General features: G+C 52.4%; 1 protein-coding gene across 1 annotated transcript in view; it reads right to left on the reverse strand.

Moving 5' to 3' along the window:
• Positions 1-562: 562 nt before the first annotated feature.
• The window catches only part of USH1C (USH1 protein network component harmonin), a 44,849-nt gene continuing 25,654 nt past the window's right edge, over positions 563-19,757 (reverse strand). The window contains exons 16-21 of the mRNA XM_072970795.1: positions 9,340-9,381; positions 8,004-8,057; positions 7,576-7,675; positions 4,618-4,724; positions 3,229-3,284; positions 563-990 (exon numbers count right to left, since the gene is read on the reverse strand). Of these exons, the coding sequence (XP_072826896.1) occupies positions 978-990; positions 3,229-3,284; positions 4,618-4,724; positions 7,576-7,675; positions 8,004-8,057; positions 9,340-9,381 (372 nt within the window). The 3' untranslated portion in view covers positions 563-977. The remainder of the gene's footprint in view (positions 991-3,228; positions 3,285-4,617; positions 4,725-7,575; positions 7,676-8,003; positions 8,058-9,339; positions 9,382-19,757) is intronic.

Below are 19,757 nucleotides of genomic sequence, written 5' to 3' on the forward strand. Positions count from 1 at the left end.
CAACAGTCTGGAAACTGAGACATCCCAGTGAGGGTGGCCCCGCCCCGAACATCTCAGAGTTGGGGAGGATCCAGTGTCCGGAGCCAGAGTCCTGGGTTCTGAGTCCCAGCTCCACTGGTTCCTTACTGTGCGACCTAACGAAAGCCATTTAACTTCTTCGTACCTCAATTTTCTCTTAATACAATGGGCTTGGTGATGATAGTAGTACCAAGTTGTAGAGTTGTTGAGGGGAGCTGTGACTGTCCTGTCGGTGAGAGAAACTGGGAGCTTTAAACCTTGAGCTGACCCTCTGGGGCCCTGGCCTTCAGCTGCACTTTCTGGAATTCAGCAAAGTCCCTGCCACATCGGCTTCATTTTCTGCCATCCTTCTGAGAAGACACCAAAGCCCAGCCCAGCCTGTCTGCTGCTGCCTCAGCCCCCGACTCTAAGCCAGCCCTTGGTCATTTGATCCCAGCACTGGGATCTGTGTCTCACTCTTGAATGGGGGCCAAAGCCTTATGATTTTTCACTTGACAGCCTTAAATCTGCGGCCCAAATCCACACTCATTCCCATAAGCTGGAAAAGAAGTCTGTTTATTTTATTTATGAGTTCAGAGTAAGGTCTGTGGTGTCAATCTTAGCAGCAATGACAGCAGGAGCGAGAGGAGAGGGATGGAGAGAGAGACCCAAGAGTCAGTTCAAGGGAGGAGTCTCCCAAATTCACGGGGCCAGAGGAAGGACAGGAGAGCCTGGAACACAGGGGACTCTTCAGAACGGCTGGCTGCTCCCTCCCTCCAAGGTGGCCTGCAGAGGGGTGGCCTGAGATGTTCCTTATGCAACCCTACTTCAGGGCCCAAGGTAGTTTGAAACCCCTGAGTGCTGGCTGTGAGTTTCCTGGGAGCCTGCAGGTGGTGGTGTCTCAGGCTGGTTCCGGGCTGGTTCAGGAGGATGGGTCCAGAGCTGACTTCTAGGGGTGAATTTGGTTCCTCCTCTGGACTTCAGAAGAAGGTCCTGTGGGGAAGAGGGACAAGCCAGGCAGGTGCAGGCCTTGCAGGTGCACACTCAGCCCAGGGCAAGGCCGACAACAGAGAGCAGCCTCCACCCCAGCAGCTCTAGGCCCTGCCAACCCCTGGACACCTCTCTTGGCGCAGGCCCCAAGCAGCCACACCCCAGCCATAGCCACGGCACACAGGAGGCCAGGGAGGGAGCAAAAGGGACATCTGGGATGAGGTAGGAGGGGACCAAAAGTTGAGAGATTGAGGTCCCTCCCAAAGAGCAGACAACAAGTGATAGAAAACACAGGGCCACTGAGGCCATCCCAGGAGCCACAGCATAGCAGGCCAACAGTCCTGGGAGCACAGGCCCTCATGTTTTGAGAAACTTGTAACAGAAAAGTCAACAAGACCAGGCTTTGGTCTGCCCCAGATGCTGCCAGCTAAGGGCTTTAGGTCACACCAAACACCAGCTTCACAGCCTCCTGCCAGCTCTGTCCATGGGCACAGGCCAGTCACAGGCTGGGAAACACATCCCAAAGCTCAGCTCCACAGTGTTCCAGTTAGAATCCAGAGTCAAAGGAGAGAGAAGGCACAGAGGACAGTTTGGTCTGAGCAGGGCTCAGGCCACGACAGGTCACAGCAGGACATGGACAACTCTGACAGGCCAACCCTTGTTCTTTGGACCAGCTTTAATGGCCTCTTAATTGCCCTGACTCTGCCCAAGCATGGGGGCCCGTGGGAGGGCCCACAGGGTGGCGCTTGCAGGGAAGGGGAAATCCAGGCTCTGCTTCCTTTGGGCTCTCCCAGCTTGTCGTGCCCGGTTTGAGGCACTGCCTGCGCTCAGCAGAGAATGGCACTCATTGTTTCACCCTGCTAACTGGAGTGCTGTGTGGGACCCATGGCAGGTCCCAAGGGCTGTGGTGAGTCAGGACACCCAGGTCCCAAACATGCTACAAAGTGGGCTCTGCTCGGCATCCCTGAGCGGGACGCCAGTCCAAAGAACCTGCTGAGGGTGTGGGCAGCAGATGGCCACAACATGCAGCATAGACCAATGGGCCCTCAGTCTGCCTGCCTATTCACCGTGGGGGCTGCCAGGCTCCAGCTGTAGGAGGAACCCATGCCTAAGCATGGGAGTACGGTCTTCAAGGAGCTTTCGGACCGGCTGGGGGCTTTCGGCTGCAGAGGAGGGAAGAGAAGAGCTACATACGCAGAGTGGAGCAGGAAACACAAAACAGGGCTCGGTTATTCCAGGCAGAGCTCTGCCCGACCTCTCCCTTCACTTGGCTCCTGCCTCGGGTCCTGCTTAGGCCCTGGGTTCCAGAATTAGTTGCCATAAGACCTTGATTTCTCTAAGATGTGCACAGAACTCAGCCTGTGCTGGGAGGGGGAGTGAGCAGGTGTAGCCGTGACAGGCAAGCACAGGGATAGGGAGGCGATGTGATGAGGCGAGGACCGAGGCCAGTGAGAAAGACAGAGGCAGAGACAGAGAAAGACAGACACACAGAGAAAAATGGATGCAAAGTGGCAAACATGGAGAAGCAAGGACTTAGAGCCAGGGGTGGAAAGAAGCAAGAAAAGGAGAGGTTAGAGAGGAGGGGGAATGGGATGAAGTCTTGGATGCAGGGGAGAGGGAAGGATGGAAAAGAGATTGACAGGAAGGAAAGGGGAGAGGGCAGGGTGGCGAAGGAGAGCCAGAGAGAGAATGAGATCGACCCATGTAGTTACAGAGACAGGAATGAAACAGCTATAGAGCAGACAGACATACAGGGAATTGCAGAGAGAGACAGGGACTGGGCCAAGGAAAGCCTGCAGGGTGGGACCAAAGCCTACAGTCCTGGCTGCATGACAGAAGACCTTCCAGAGAGCAAAAGACACAGAAGTCTTTAAACTAGCTGGTGACGGGGCAGGAGATGAAGTTCTAAGTGGGGTACCAAAAATCTCAGGCTTTGTTCCAACTTCATTGTTTACTTGGCCTGAGACCTTGAACCACTCTGGGCTTCAGGTTTCCACATGTGAAGAAGAACCTGGACAAGATGATGTGGAGGCAGCTCTGGCAATGCTTGAGGACAGTGACTTAGCTCTAGGTTTGCTCTACCCTGGGAGCTTTTGAGGATCGATTGCTATCAGAAGCTGTGTGCTTGGACTGTTCCTTCAGGCTGGATGAGGGCTGGGGCCAGGCTGGGAGAAGGTGGCCAAGATTCAGGAGGAGGAGGAGGAAGAGGAAGTAGTGGGCTAGGCGACCGCACACACTTACAGCTCATCATCGTACTCCTTAGGGGGACAGACGGCAACAACAAGGTCAATCCAGTCCTGTGGGGAGAAGCCATGTGACTCTGGGGCATGCTCAGCGGTCAATGATATGTCCGCCCCTGACACTCCATTCCCATGCCTGGACACCATGGCCCAGGATCACTCATCTGGGCCTTCTTCCCAGGGGGAGGTGGACCCAGGTAGGGCTGGAGGTCCTCCTGGTAGGGATGGGTCTCACTGGGGAAGCTTCCAGTCTCTGAGGCTTCACCTTACAGGCCAGGGTTACCAGGCCTTTGAATGACACCAGGTTCCCAAATGCTGATCTGTGGACCAAGGCCAGGTATCAACCTCAAAATCACTTGGGAGAAATTTCTTAAAACACTGGATTCATGGACTTGGTCCCTGGAAATCTAGGGTAGGTCCTGGGAAATAGTATTTTTAACAAATGTCATTCTGATGCATAGCCAATTGGGGAACTTCAGGCCTAGCTTTCTGATCCTAACATTTGAATCTCCTCATTGGCACCACTGCCATCCTTAGCTTGTCCATGATTGTCTATACCCTTGGCTTGGCTGTATCCAATAAAAATTTTGTGAAATATCACTAGGCCCTCTACTATGCAATAGCTCCTAATATGAACTGAAGTCTCTCCCCAGGACCTCCCTCTATCTGATCCAATTCTGCCCTCAAAATCACAGAAAACACTTCTGCTCCCTCAACCCTAACACAGCACTTCAGATCATCAAAGACAGTCATCATGTTACCCGTGAGTCTTCTCTTCTCCACATCCCTTCATGTGGGTCCCAGGCCCATCTGGTCAGCATCCTCGGCACTGAACTTAATACCTCAGGCTCGGCTGCCTGCATACAGTTGCACAGGTTGTGCATTGCACAACATGAGCGGGCACCATTCACACTGTAGTCTGTAGGACAGCACGCCCTTGGATTGTGCAGTGCACAGCCTGGGAGATCTTACGTGGTGGCTCTGACCCAGGTGGGTGTCTAATGAGCACAGAGTAGACTACCATCAGCCCCTCCTCCTTTTGTTAATGGAAATTGGGGCTTTCTAGTAGCCCCAAGCACTCTCTTGATTCCTGTTTGATGTGTACACAGAGAAGACATTAAGTCTTTTTCTCAGGTGGGTTGCCACATCTGGTCTTCTGGAGTCTATTTGTGCCACTTATTTTTTGAACTCAAGGTCAGAAACTGACTTTTATTTTTCTGAATCCTATCTTGTCAGATTAAGACCACTGGCTGGATGGGCTACGTAAATATCATCCAAGGGTTGCCTGGACCTTGGATACCTGCTCTGGGATGGGGCACCCTGACTGTAAGGCCTGGCTGCAAAGGCCAGGGTTTGAGGTAGGCAGGCAAGGGAGGGGGTTTGTCCTTACCCCCTGATTCCAGGCCTTCTGCAGGGTGGCCTCAGCCTCAGCCAACGTGTAGTCCGTCACGATCTTGCCATTGATGGCCATGACCTCATCCCCTTTCACAACGCCACCTGTCGGAAGATAAGGCTGACTGACCAACTGGGCTGTATGTGGAAAAGGGGGAGCTCCTGTTGGACTGCAGAAGGGGCCTGACTCTTGGATTCTGAAAGCTCACATGGGCTCAGAAAGCACGACGGGGAACAAACCACCAGGTTACCCAAGGGGCACTGCCTTCCCACCCCATCCACACACCCTGTCCCCGTCTCAGTAGAATCGGGACACTAGGGATGAGTTATTGCCACCCCAGCTTTCGTATGGGCCTCTGCTATTGCAGAGGGAAGCAGAGCTGCATTCCCAGTGAGGCTGTCAGAAACATGAGCTAGTTCTGTGAATGGTCCCTCTCTGTGCTTCAGCCATGCTGGTCTGCTTTACGTCCCTGAGCAGACCGAACTCTTCCCTGCCTCAGAGCCTTCACATGCGGTTCCAGTTTGAAAACAACACACCCCCAGCCCGCAACCTGCCTCTTGTCTTCTTCCAGGTCTGAGATGAAGACTTCCTGAGAGAAGTCTTCCCTAACACCTACTCAGTCTCAAGTAGATCTTTCCTATTAATCTTTCCTATTATTCTGTCATGGTATCCTAGTCTGTTCTGGCACAGCACTTTTTTACAACTTGTAATCATATATTTACTTGTTGACTGGTGATCTCTCCCACCAGACTGTTAGCTCCACAAGGGTAGGGAATATCTTTTTAGTTCACTACTATATCTCCAGTTCTTAATGAAATACTTAGCACAAAATAGGAATTCAACGGATATTTCTTGAATAAATGAGTGATGTTGAAGGTGTTTCTGGATAAGCTGAACTGTGATCTAAAAGTTTGAGAAAAGTTGACGTTAGAAGCTGAACAGAGCTACTCACTGCAGGACTTGTCAGAACATTGAGTGTGCTAATATGCATTATGGCTCTCCAAGAAGTAGATTTTGTATGGTTTCTCACACATCTTCAACTTCAGAACCTTTTCTTTTTTGTTTGTTTGTTTGTTTCTTTCTTTCTTTTTTTTTTTTTGAGGAATTTCTCCCAGTCCTGGTATCCACAGAACATTCTGTGTTATGTTGAAATAGTTCACCCAGGAGCCTTGTGGCTATGAAGGCCCCTAGGAATGTGGTGTATGTTACTGCACATGGTGGCTGTGGTGGCTTAAAACACATGTGTTCCTGGGGAAACTGTCAGCAGCTGCTTGTGTGTCGCAAGGAGTGTGGGACCAAACTGTAGACAGCAGTTTCCTCTGGACAGCGAGCCTGGGGAGAGGTAGTGTTTACATTTTCATTTTGTACAGACCCAAGATGGAGCCTTGGGCCCAATAAGGCAGTGGTCAGGCTAGGATTTTGTAAGGTGGGGAGGGCTCAGGGGGCCTCCCATCCATCCTGGTCCTCTTTCCCTGCTACACAGGGCAGACAGGTGGGGCCAAGTATTCACCCTTCCCTCACCTAGCACAGGAAATGAGATCAGAGGAAGGTGTGGATCAAGCAAGTAGTGGTGGGTCTTGGCAGCTGCCTAGATGAGCAGGCCCCCTTCCCATAGCAGAAATGAAGGCTCAGAGCACGACTGTGAAGGGCTAAGGTCACCGGGGCCATGGATGGCAGAGCTGGACTTTCCCTAGTAACCCATAGAAGCCCGGCTGCTGGTGTGGCCAGGCGACTTTCCCATTGCTGCACCTCCTGCCTCAGGCCAGCACCCACGCTCCCTTCTACCACCTCGGACCTGTGGGAGAGACTCCAGCTTAGCACTGCCGAGAAGGGATCTGATCCTGGGATTCCCTGCTCTGGTCTGTAAAGGGCCTGAGGCTCCTCCTTCAGGGGCACCTATTCCTCCACAAAGGACTCGGGAGCCCTAAAAAGCCACTGGGACTTGGAAGAAGAAATCACTGAAGGTGGAGTTTCAGACACTGACAGGTGAATGTGCCAATTCTTGGAGCACGAGTCTGTGCCGGGGTCCCAGAGCTTTCATTCATCAGCAGGTGTTTTTGTTGATAAGGGGATTGAGGCAAAGCAAAGAGATCTCACCACAGGAGAGACACAGAGTAGGACAGGGCCTCTGCGCCTCTGGGAGGGGGCAAGACTGTAGAAGATTCAGGCAGGGGTGGCACTTGTGCTGGACAGTAAAACAAAATGACCAAACTGCTTGAATTCAAGTCCTGCCTCCATGGCTTACTGGCTGTGTGTCCTGAATAAGAACTTAACCTTTCTGTGCCTCAGTTTCTCAAGGTGTCAATGAGAGCAATAATAGTATTTACTTTCAGGGTTATCGTAAGGATGAAATGAGTTAATACACACGAGCTACTTAGACACAGGTTATGTACAGGTACTTAGAATAGCATCTGACACAAGGTTAGTTCTTGGCAGATGTTGGTTCTCATCACTATTAAAAGGACAGGTAAGGTTTTAATGGTTTATCTCCTGCCTTTGCTTGTGTTCTCCTCTCTGTCTGGAAGGCTCTTTCCCTCCTTGGCAAGCCTAGCATCAACTTATCTTTTAAGGCATCACCCTTGAAGGGAGCCCTCCCAGCAGCCCCCTTTCCCTGGGTGGCCCCTACTTCCCTCCTCCCTCTCGGTCCTCTGTCAGCCCATAGCAAACCACACTGTTATCATCAGTATCTGGCAATTCTGAGGATGTTGTCACCACTAGACAGGGAGCCCCTGCAGAGCAAAGCGGGATCTGGTTGGCTGTGTGCCCACAGATCCTGGCATCATCATGTGCCCGCAGGCGACGTGTGGGACTGGATGGATGAATGGGCGGATCTGTGTGGGAGGGCATTCTCGAGAACCGTCAGCCCACTCCCAGCAGGCTGCTGGTTGCCTTCCTGAAGGACCCTGTATAAGCATCACACTATCCCCAAACTGGACATGGCTGGTCCCTACTCACCGTGCCGCTCAGCGGCTCCCCCTTCGTAAACAGCCGAGACAACCACCTTCCCGATCGGAGAGTCCACACCACCTTCCAGGGCCAAGTCTAAAGCTCCCTCCTGGTGAGAAGAAAACAGGCCTTTGAAGCCAACCAGATAACAGTCGGTGGGCACCCAGGCACCTGGGACCCTCTTGACAGGGCCACAGAGAGGGTGGGAGAAGCCATGGGGGCAACGGCAATGCCATCAGGGAGAAAATGGGGCATGGACACCAAGTGGGGTCTGGTGTGGTCCCACCACAGGGGAGGCATCCCCAGGGGAAGAGAGGCGAATGGGGATATGAGGGGTTACCCAGGAGTCACCTTGAGATTAGAAGTAGGGGACCAAGATGGGAGGGAGCAGGGACAGAGAAGGGTGGTGGCCACCCGACCTCCATGTGCCCAGTTACCTTCTTAATGCGCAGGAGCCGGATATCCTTCCCTATGATCTGCTCTGGGGTGAACTAGAGGGAAAAGACAGTGGGGAGCTTCAAGTCTGCCTGAAGGATGAGGGTAGGGGGATGCAGGGAGGAGGCTGGCTCCACCTAGGGGCTAGGGTGGGACGTAAAGTCAGGCACCTGTCAGACATTGGACCCCACAGAATATATGGACAAGGGGACCTAGCCCCACCCCCATCAGTCTTCAACTGGGGGGTCCCAGGCCCCATGGGGGCCCCATGGACATGCACATACAGAGGCGGCCACTGTCAACTAAAATAAAATGCACAACCCAAAAGCTGAGAGTTGTTATGTTTTATCCAGTGGATTTCCTTAGGACTTGAGCCTGGGACACAGTATCTCAGATTGCTCTAAGAGGCTGCTCTAAAGTGGCAAGGCGGAAGCCAAGATACATGAGTTTTTGCAACAAGGACCAGGTAGTCGGAATATCAAGCGATTACTGTTAATTAAAGAAAACCAGATATCTCAAGTTAAGAAATTTGGTGCTTTTCTAGGTATGGGGAGGTGCAAAGGTCTGGGCTTGTTGAAATCACTCCTTTGATGTGCACCTAGCTATCTAGGGCCTGTATCTTGTTCTTCCACATCCTAAGTGCCCTCAGAGTGCACAGTTAGGGGTGGCTACAGAGGCCGGGCTGCGTGCTTGTCTGCATCATGAGTTCCCTCCTTTCACTGTCAGGAGAGGGGGCAGGTGGCTGTAGCAGCTGATGACTTGATGGCCAAAGCATTCTTTGTTTACTGATACGGCTGGCAGTATTTTTCATTCACACCACACAAATCCCAGATCCTTTTCTCCTGGGATTACTGTGCGGCCTGGGTGAGAGCGTGCCTTATAAACAAACAGCACAGTGCCTGGTATGTAGTTAGTGCTCAGCAAATGTAACTGCTGTTATCAACCACACACACTAGCCAGACACTTCACAATGAAATGCCACCTGTCCCTTTTATTTTTTTATTATTACTATTATTATTATTATTATTATTATTATTATTTTGGTGGGGAGAGATAATTAGGTTTATTTATTTATTTATTTTAATGGAGCTGCTGGGGACTGAACCCAGGACCTTGTGCATGCTAGGTACACACTACCACCAAGCTATCCCCTCCCTTGAAATGCCATCTGAAAGAAGTCTTTATAGGGAAGAGCAGTTGGGGCCTCCTTGGGGCTTTTCACATGCCCTTCCTCACCCCTAGGACCTCCAGAGCCCAGGATGCACCACCACCAAACACACGGTAATCCCCCACCCCAGTCCTGGGGTTACTTCCCGGGGGAGGAGAGTTATCTCTCACCATGGAGTAGGGATCAAAGCCTTCCTCATATTTCCGGAAGTCCTGGAAGCAAAGGGAAAGTGTTAGTGCGACAGAGTAGAGGCCCCTAAGGGTCACTGCAGGAAACAAGCTTAGGGTGGAGGAAGATGGTCAGTGGCTCAGGGGTATGGGAGAGAGTAGAGGGGACTGGTGTGTCCTGCATGGGGGATGCAGGGAGGCTGGCAGCCCTGACAGCCAGAGGACCCCTCCCCAGGATAAGCAGGAAGCCATGGGGAGCATTTGAAGGACCCCGGCCCTGGACTCTGCACTGTTTCAGCAGGGTGGGCATTTGTGGCTGGCAGGGTCACTCACAGACCACAAGGTGTTCTGGGCTGGCAGTGTCAGCCTTGCTGAAGGTCTCATTGCCCAAAGCCTCAGTTAGTCCGCACAGGAAGGTGAGGCCCTGTGACAGGTGCCCATGTAGCCCTTGCTGGACTGAGTGGAGCCACCCCCAGTGCATATTCACCTGGGCCAAACCAAGTGTCCCCTGGGGCCTGTGGTTGGCATCACTGGGAGGCCACAGCTCCCTCTATGCCCAGCATACAGCAACTAAGCCTTGGGCACAAGACGAGGGCCAAAGATCAGCAGACAGATTGCCTGCCTCCTCACTAGCCTGCATCACCCAGGCTCAGCCTCGAAAACCTGGGGGGTCCCCAGCCTGGCCCAGCTCTGAGGCCACCCCCAGGTTGGTGTGTGGCTGCAGGGCAGCAGACAGAGGAAGGGATGCAGCAAATCATGGGCAAGAGGGGTTATTAGGCAGGACATGGGGTCAATTCTCCTTCACTGAGAGGGTTCTGCCTACTCTTGGCTGTTCCTTCTGGAAAGCTGAGCAGTGCTGGCTATGGGCTTCCCTCTTTGCTCCCCCTGAGAATCTGCTCTCAAAGACAGGCCGGATGGTAAGGACGTGTGTCTTGTGTGAATTTAGATCAGAGACCTATAAGCCACTACTGCTAGTCAGCCGTTGAAGCCAGAGCCCAACCTTTCATCCAAAAAATGGACACTGGGGCCCAGAGAGGGGACATTCAAGCCCAAGTCACCTCCCCAGTCAGTGGGCAGTGGAGTGAGGCTCTGACTCCCAGTCTGGGCCCTTGGATTCCTTACTTTCCTGCCTCTCTCCCTTTGAGACCTGTTTGTGCTCTAAATAGCAAGGCCCTTATAAGTCTGTTTCATCCTGAGAGGCAGGATGGCAAAAGATTTAGGAGCCTGATCATGGACCCCAACCTCCTGGGCCAAATTCAGACCTGGGGTCTGACACTAGCTGTGCCATCATGTGCATGTTTCCTAATCTCTCTGCATCAGTTTCTCATCTACAAAGTGGGGATGATAATAACACTTACCTACTAGGTTCTTGTAAAGATTAAATGAGTTAATATACGTAAAGTATTTAGAAACAGTGCTTGGCACAGCACACCTAAGTGTTAGCTGTGCCTGTCACTGCCCAGTCCTGGGTGGGGGGCAGCCTCCTTTGAAGACCACCCCCCCACCTTCTCACTGTACAGCTGATACCTCCCCTTTGTTCCCTGCCTGCAGTCAAATCAGCCCATGATCAGGCACTAGGTTATTGGTGAGGAGGTTGGCTGCAAGATCTCCATCCTGGGGTCTCTTTCAAGACAGCCAGTCCAGTGCTGGCTCTGAGGATGTAAGTCCCAGGAGGTGGGGAGAATAAGTGTCTGCCTGCCGGAATCCACTCGTGGACCAGCAAGGACTTCTGTGGCCCCGTACCCAGGAGCTCTCCCAGCAGATGGAGGACCTGAGCCACCACCTCCTCCCCAGAGCTGGTTTGGGGCCAGGTAGGGTTTGGTGAAGCTGTGACCAGCCTTGAGGAAGCAAGACAGGGGAAGGAGCAGGGAAACATCTCAGGCAGCCCCTTGTCTCCTGAAGCCAGCAGCCATCTTGGCCTCTGTGACCCTCTGAGGGTTCCCTCTATCTGTTCCTCCATGAACAACAGCAAAAGAGGAAGGTCCCCCAGGGGCCCCGCTGCTTTCTCAGCTTGGGCATGGGGTCTCTCAAGCCCAAGGGCCCCTCCTGTATGAGACCGTCCCCAGTTCCTGACCGCAGGCAATGGGGGACACGGTTTTGGCCTGAGGCTCCTGGCAGAGCTGACAGGCCCTCCCAGAGAGAGGTCAGAGTGGGAGGGGTGGGGGGTGGCGAGGAGGAGCCCAGACACACGACGGGTATTGTTTTACTTGTCGGAACGCTGTCTGATAAACCACCATCCTCTTCAACATCTCCTGTGGCTGCCAGGGAAAAAAAACAAAAAACGTTCCATGCTGGACGTTACTAATAGGTCTCGTCTGCCCCCTGGTGCTCGGCCCTGGGCCTGCCAGCCTGGGGCTGCCCTGCCAATGTGCCTCCCCAGACAGACGCAGCCTGATTTACATTAGGGGCTCCTCAACAACCCCCGGCCGCAGCAGCTACTCCGTCCTAGTCAAGCAGACACCACCCCTTGTCATCCCCCTGAAAACACAATGCAAACGCGTCAGCAGGCTGTCACAGGAGCACGAACTTTGCTCTTTGGGCAGCTGACAGGACGGCCAAAGCTCAAAATAAGTATCTGAGTTGTCCCGCCCTGACATTTGGATAGGGTTTCATTGAAAGGGGGATAAAAATTCTGGCACAAGTCTTCCCAGTCAGTGGCTGGCACCCGTGGAGGGTGTACCTGAGTCCCAGCTTGCTCAGCTGTAGGTGACGGGGGTGGGCAGGCCCTGCCCACCCCGCCAGGGCCACACCTCGCAGTCCCAGTCCCAGTCCCAGTGAGGGGTGAGACATGAAGTGGAGAAGGGGAGCAAATGCCATCTGGCCAGTTCCCCATATGGCGTTCACATCGCACCACAGTGGGCCTCGAGGGCGGAGGCTGGGCCAACAGGCGGTGTAGGTTTGGGCAAGATGGCAAGTAGGTAAGAGCTTGGACTTCAGAGTTGGAAAGACTCTGGAGTAAACAATTACTCCTGGCTCTGCCCTGGACAACCTACTTAACCTCACTAAGCCTCAGTTTCCTCAAGGGCTGAACAGGGATGACAACGGGAAGCATCTCTCTGGGTAGTTGTGAGGGTTACGTGGGGCCACGCAGAGCCTGGCGCATGGTAGACTTGTCATAATTGGAACCATTATTATTATTACTTCTAGATGGCCCTCTAGGCTGTTTGGTCAAGTGAGGAACAGGAATTTCACCGGTTGTGTTGACACCCACTTACACCCATGTGGATTCATCTCTTGGCTAAAGAGAAGGTTACAAGATGGCATCTGATGTGAGTTTGTATCCCACCTCAGTCCAGAGGCAGCAGAACCCAGGGGAGGCGGCCCTTGTCTGCGCCTCTGGAAGACCCCAGGGGCTTACCAGGACCTCGGATTTCACAGGTGGCCTGTAGATGAAGTTGGACTCCTGGTGGACCATGACAGGTTTGGAGATAGTGGACACGCCAGGGCCTCGTGGAGGCTGTGGGCTTGGGCAAAATGTCTACAGGGGTTAGTTTAAAGAGAGACCCATGTGAGGCTGTGGTGGGGGTGGCCCAGGCCAACCATGGCACTCTGACACACAGGCAAATTCACCCCATGCACGCCTGAGCCAGCCTGGTCTGTTTGCCCTGCCAGACATCCGAGGGGCGTGACTTCAGCAGAGGGACAAGAAAACCACTGGCCACCATGTGTCCTGAGGCCACAAAAACTACTGGGCGGCTCTGAGGAATCAGGAACTTGAGCCAGAGCCTGTTATGGGGGCGCCAGCAGGCACTGTCACTCAGGAGACACACTTTCAAGGCTCGTGCTCCGTGGCCACAGGTGCCATCCAGCCTCCTCTCTCCCTAAGGGCTCTCTCTTCTGGCCACAGTTCCAGTCCCCAGACTGCCCACGCAGCATCTGCTGTCCCTGGTGGGTGGCCACAGAGTCTCTGGCAGCCGGAGGTTCAGGAGGGAGGGCCAGTAATAGCAGCATCCAGGAGAGCTGACGCAACATGTCTGCTCTGCTCTATCCCGCTTGATCACCTTGGGCAAGACAAGTCGGGTCACAGCCCTGCCCCAACCCTTCATGAGTCCCCAAGGACTACTGAGCTCCTTGGGGTGGCCCCATGAGCTTTTCCACCTTCCTTGACAGCCTCATTCCTCACTCTTTCTTACCCTCCTCACACTGACTGACTTGAGCCTCCAAAGTGCCTGGCTTTCTTGTCTCGAGGCTTCTGCACGTGCTCTCCCTTCCTTCCGTGTTACCTGCCCAGATGGCTAGCTTGGGTATCCGCCTTCAGGAAGCTTTCCTTGAGCTTTTCCTCTCCATCCTCTCCCCTCATCACAGCACCTGTGTTTCCCTCATCTCCCCTGGTAGCGTGGGAGTTCCCTGCTTACTTGTCTGTCTTACCACCAGACTGTCTCAGGCAGGGACTGGGCTGCCTATTTTTCAGTGGTTCTCCAGTGTCCAGGATAGTGTCCAGCATACAGTGGGTGCTCACTGAACATGCTGCATGAATAAATGAATGACTCAGTGGCATGGTGGGTGGATGGGACAGTGTCGGGGGTAGACTTTGCCCTGAAAACCTTCCCCTGGCAGGTGCTGCTGTGACAGGCACAGGTGCTGAGCTGACACAGGTGTCCATTTCCCCCACCTGAGATCTGCTGGTGGTGGGGCTGACTGTGCAGATGTGTGATCACCCACACTTCCTGCCGCAGGACTGAGGACCACTCACCAGAAGCATGCCGGGAGGAGGAGGTTGGGCAGGGTTGGTGGTGCAAGGGCCAAAGTGTTGATGCAGGCAGGATGAAGCTAACCAAAACGGCTCACCCCTGGCCTTTGTGACAGGGACAACCCTGGATTTGATGTCACTTAAGACATTTAGGGTCCAATTCTTCAGAGGCTCCTTGTGTGGGGGGAATTTTAACCTTCTCTCTGCTCTGATTGAGAACTAATTTCGTGATTCCTAGAGGAACCCAAGAAAGTTGGGCTCTGTTGTGAATCTTGACCTCGACTCAAAAGGTTACTGTTCCCGTCCAATCTCAAGTTTGCGGTTTCATCCAAATTTTCTTGTACCCTGATCTGCCACTGACCATGGTTAATATCAATTGAGCACCTACTATTTGCCTGCTACTCTTTCTTAACTTAGAATGAGTTCATGTATTAACTCACTTCATCCTCCTAATGGGTTGGTGCCACTAACATTCCCATTTTACAGATGAGGCTCAAACAGATGAGTAATGCATGCCTAAAGTCATCCAGCCAGTGATCCAGCCAGGATTCAAACCCAGGCAGTTCCTTCTTGTCATCTTTATGTCCCTTGCACCTGCAATGTCCTTCTCCCGCCCTCCCTGCATCACCATCCCTCAAGGCTCAGCTCCACTAAGGTGCCTTCAGCCTCCCATTAGAATGAATCACTCCCACAGCATCTAGACTGTGCCGATTTTATGGCTGAATCCTGCCTGGTCAGCTGCTAAGCCTTCAGATGGCAAAGTCCTGGAGAGCACAAGTATGCCAGCTGCCTGTGTATCCTCTTCAGCTCTGCTCCCCTCTTCCCCCATGCAGAGAAGCACAAGGTGGGTGCTCAATTGATTGCTGAATTGAATTTGCTGAGGAAGAACTGCTACCCCTGTTCGTGGGGGCCACTCACACGGAGGTGTGGCTCTCTGTGCTAACTCAGCCCCCTGCAAACCTGCTCTGGCTGGGCTCCAGGGCAAGATATCCTTGGAACAGACAGTCTTCTCTCTGCGAATGCTCAGGGCTCAGGACCCCACCAGGAGTCCCTCTAAGCCCTGCTGGAAGCTGCAGCCTTGTCAGCATCTGGCACTATCTTCATTCCCACTTTCCTTCCCCTAAGCTCTCCTGAATGGGCTGAGATGCTCATTCTGCACTTCATGCAGGAACTCAAATCCATGCAGGAAAGGTTAGTAAAAAGAACTGATCAGACACTACGGACTGCCCTCCCCTCAAACCTCCACCCTTAGCTGACATGAGCTGCTTTAGTTCTGACTGAAATCTTGGTCTCACAGTTATTGGAGCAGAGAAATATTTTCTTTTTCCCTCCAAGGGATCAAAGCTCCATGTCCTCCTTGGGGATTGCCTCTTAGTCTTTGGATTAAGAACAATTAATGAGAAATATGTCTTTTTGAGAAAGATCATTTTTCTGCCTGCTGACATCCAAGGAAAATATCCCTAGTCTTTTAGTAGTAAATTTGGAGCTTTCTAGGGACTATATCCATCTTCATTTTTTATGCAGTTGGAAGTTGGCCAGAAATTTCTGGGTGTTATTCTTTAAGCTAACGTAGTTGGCTAGTGCCATAGAAAATGGCACAGTTACGTCCTAATACTGCACTGGACAGTGTTATCACCTCATTTACAGAGCCTAATACTGCTCCCCTGCTTCCCACCCCCTCTTTTTTCCTGTTAAATTGAGGATTCATTACCCACATTCAAGGATTTCTGATCTAATATCAAGAAATGACCTACTGTCATATATACAGAGAGCTCTGGCTATTCATTAACACAGCCTTGCAAATACTACATTGAACGTTACCAGCCTATACCAGCCAAGAGGAGCACAGAGAGCAATCAACATTGACACACTATTGCTCAGCCCAAGTATCACAGGCAATTCACCACATAATACAGCACTTCAAAATCAGCAGAAACCAAGCACATGCAGGATACGCCCAATACACAGGCTGGGGGGCACATTCCTGGAAAATGGGGTGGGATGGTGTTTCTTCCCGTCTCCACTCACAGGGGCAGAGGACACGAAAAACACCAGCCCTACCCACTCTTCCTGCCTCCTGGCATAGCATGCAGAACAGAGGTAGTACCTTTGGGGCGGGTGGGAAGCTCCGTTCAGGGACAGGAGAGTTGGCAGGCTTCCCACTGTGGTTCTTTGCCTCCCAGTCTTCTGTTGGATTGCCTGTGTCCCCAGCGCGGAAGGGGTGGTTGCCCAGAGCCTCCTCTAGTGCGGAGGGCAGCGGGCGAGTAGGAGTGAGGTCTTGGGTGGGAATGGATGGTGGGGGAGGGATGGGAATAGGGGGTGGAGTGCGTTGCACCCAGGGTGAGGATGAGGCACTCACACGGCCCGATGAGGGAAGGACAGGGGGTGCGGGGATCTTGGTGGGTGGGTTGGAGGGTGGAGGGTGGGGCATCACAGGCAAGGCAGAGGCAGTCTTGGGGGGATAGTAGAACATGTCCAAGGGGATGTCATCCAGGTCAGTGGTGTGGAGGTGCAGCCCACCTGCGAAGCGTCTCAGGGGTGGGGCCAGGGGAGACACAGAAGGCGGGGGAGGCGGGGGCCCTGTGGTCATCTGGGGGGTTGCAAGGAAGTTCTGTAATCATCTGACTGGTGCCCCACCTCACAATAATACATCAAGTAGAATACTCTTCTATCTGTTTCTCCTGCTGCTGGAGACCCACCACCCTCAAACCAGAACAATGGGGGTGTCCCTTCTCTGTCACATGGGTGCCCAACTGATCCAATACCAGGTAGCCAGGAGGGAGAGCCCAAATGGAGGGGATCCCAAGTTACGCCATATGAAGGTGATAAGAAGGCGACCATATAATTTATCACCTAAACTGGAACACACTTGACATTGAAAAGGGCACTCTTAGTAATGACACCAGGACAACAGGCCTGACTGGGATCATCTCAGATGAGCCAGGACTTAGTGGTCACTCTAGAGATAAACCCAGAAATACAGATACATCCCCTTCTTCAAGAGAGGAAGGGACAGTGGGCTGGTAGGCGGCCCTGGACGGTGAAGCTTGCCAGTGGCCATTCTGCCTCCTGCTGCCCCCAGGGTGTTTGGTTCTGAAGGCAGCAGGAGGGTCTGTGTGGAAAGAAGGGCTCTGTTACCTCTGAAATCTCATTGTCAGCAGAGGAAATCTGCTCAAGGCGCGTCTGACAGAGCCTTTCCACCCAATACTGAATCTTTTCCGATTCTTCAAGGTCTTCCCGCTCTGTCTCGGATACCTAGGACCCAAGGCCGGTGCCAAACGGAGAGGACAAAGGGCAGGTCTGAGTCACACGTGAGCGGCGCACTTGAATTAGTAACACAGAAGCACTTCTTGAAAAGACCCAGAGTACTGCTGGGTGTGTCAACTACCTAGAAAAAGCCACAGGCTTGTTCCACCTGGCCCCAGAGGAGGCAGAAACAAGGGGGAGGGGGTGCTGGGGTGTCAAGCGTACTAACGGCAGGTGTAGGCAAAATCCAGTAAGGAGCCCATGCCTTGCATGGGATTAGCTGGCTCCCAGGATTCCCACCAACTCTGAGTCTCTTATGATTCTCCAAGAGTGGTCCTTTTGTAGGCTCTCAGCACATTCCAAGGGTTCAGCTTTACTCTTTTTCCCCCCTCCAGGCTGCCTTGTCCTCAGAAGCACAAGTTCAATTTTATTTTTAATTTTTTAGCTTATTTGTTCCTAATGCCAGACCTAATGCACTTCACATCTTCCAGGGCTTCTCTGGTTTTTTAATCTAATCGGCTTGGCATTCTGATTCATGAAAGCATCAAAGAGAAGCAAAACCAACAAGATCTCCAACAGCTGGGAAGGTGAGGTCGCCCCGCTCAGCTAGGACGTAGGAATCACTCCTGCGGGGACGCTACTTTTGACAAGTCTTGAAGGGGCCGCCTTAGATACACTCTTGGACTGAAGAGCCTCAGACACACCCGATGTTGATGTGAGCAGCTTTAGACTCGTGGCCTGATTAATTGGGAGGGGTACCCTTAGCTACCCGACCTGCACAAAGAGGTTAGCTTCAGACCCCTATCCTTAGAGCCAAGGCACATTGGGGAAGACTGGTCTTGGATTCACAACCTGGGTTGGACAGTGAGGGGGTCAAATTGACCCAGATCTAATGATAGGTGGGTAGAAGGCTAACTTCAGATCTACAATCTGAGCAGAGAGGTTACCCTCATAGCTACACCTAGGGTAGAGAGGCCTAGCCGTGGCTCATACTCTGGTTGAGGACAAATTCAAACCTCTAGCCACATGTGTGGAGGCTAACCTGGGCCCTCCAATCTGGGCAGAAAGGCTAGCTCCTGAGCAAGGGGGCCAGTCTCAATCCCAAACATACACCTAAGCCAGAAGCTAGTCTCAGAGGACTCTGCGTATGTGGGAAGATCTCACTCTCCAGACGGGGGAGGGGGCCGAGCTCACTCCAACTCCAACCTTGGACTCCACTGGGAAGGACAACTCCAGCTGGTTCCCTGGGAGCATGGTGGGGAGCAACCAAACTGTGCCGCAGGGATGCTTGCCTGGCCTGGGAGCAGGACACGTACCTCCTGGGCCAGCCGGTTGATCTTCAGTTGCTTTTCCTTCTCCAGCATTTCCTCTTTCTCTTTGTAAAGCTTTTGCTCAAACTCTAGTTCCTTCTTATTCTTTCTCAACTCCTGTAGGCTGTCATACTTGGCTTTCTTCTTATCCTTTCCTTTCTGAGCAGATGTGGCATTGTTTATATGACAAGGGTTATAAGGTAGTGTTGACACTGGACAGCACGGCAAACAGGGTATTCCATCCTCAGACAATAGCAGGCAAGCACCCCACAGTGAAACCCTCCACTAGCTCTGCCCCATGACACTGGGCATCAGGCTTCAGATTTAGGACAGGCAGGGTCTGCTACCCACTGCAGAGTGAGAGACACATTCTTTTTGCAAGCCAGAAGAATTGGATTACTAGTTCACTAACAAGCTGTGTGGCCTTGGCTAAGTTCCTTAACCTCTCTGTGCCTGATCCACCTCACCTCCAAGACGAGGGAAATACTTGCCCCACAAGTTTGACATCCAGAGCCAATGAAATAGCATCTCTGAAAGAGCTTTGGAAGCTCCAGAGTGCTGTATTTAAAAAAAGACATTGTATTTATTTCCTAGTATCTGGGCATATGCCTTCTCCATCATCTGGATATTCAGACACCACAGATGCATCCTGGTAGATTCTAGAGAAAATCTGGCACAGCTGGCAAGCCATGTTTACAGAGAACCTCTGTCCTTAGCTAGAGGAGGAGGGTGCCAGCCTCAGACCTGGGAGCCCAGAGCCAGGGACATCAGATTTTTCCCTGATGCAAACTCCAGTTTAACTCCAGACCTTTTCATCTGGAGAATCCAAACCCACCATTCTCTCTGAATTAGGCCCCTGAACTGAGGATTAGACAGAACTACAAGGACTGGGAGATGTGGGAGGAGAAGGTAGACACGATGGCCTAATTGCTTTTCACTGGCCATCAGGGTTCAGGAGGATTTGGGGAGGGAGAAACAGGGTGAACAGACACATTTTCTTTTGGAATTAGCCCCACAAAGCATGCTTTCTTGGTTGCTTCTCCCGTAGGCTTGCAGGGAAGCCAAGGAATAAGGAAGGAGGAGAATTATGATTTATGGACTCCCTATGTGCCAAGGGATGTACATTGATAATCTCATAGGCAGGTAGTATCTCCCTTCTCTTGATGAAGGAGCCA

Source organism: Vicugna pacos, chromosome 10 (assembly GCF_048564905.1).
Source record: "Vicugna pacos chromosome 10, VicPac4, whole genome shotgun sequence".
Classification (NCBI taxonomy): domain Eukaryota; kingdom Metazoa; phylum Chordata; class Mammalia; order Artiodactyla; family Camelidae; genus Vicugna; species Vicugna pacos.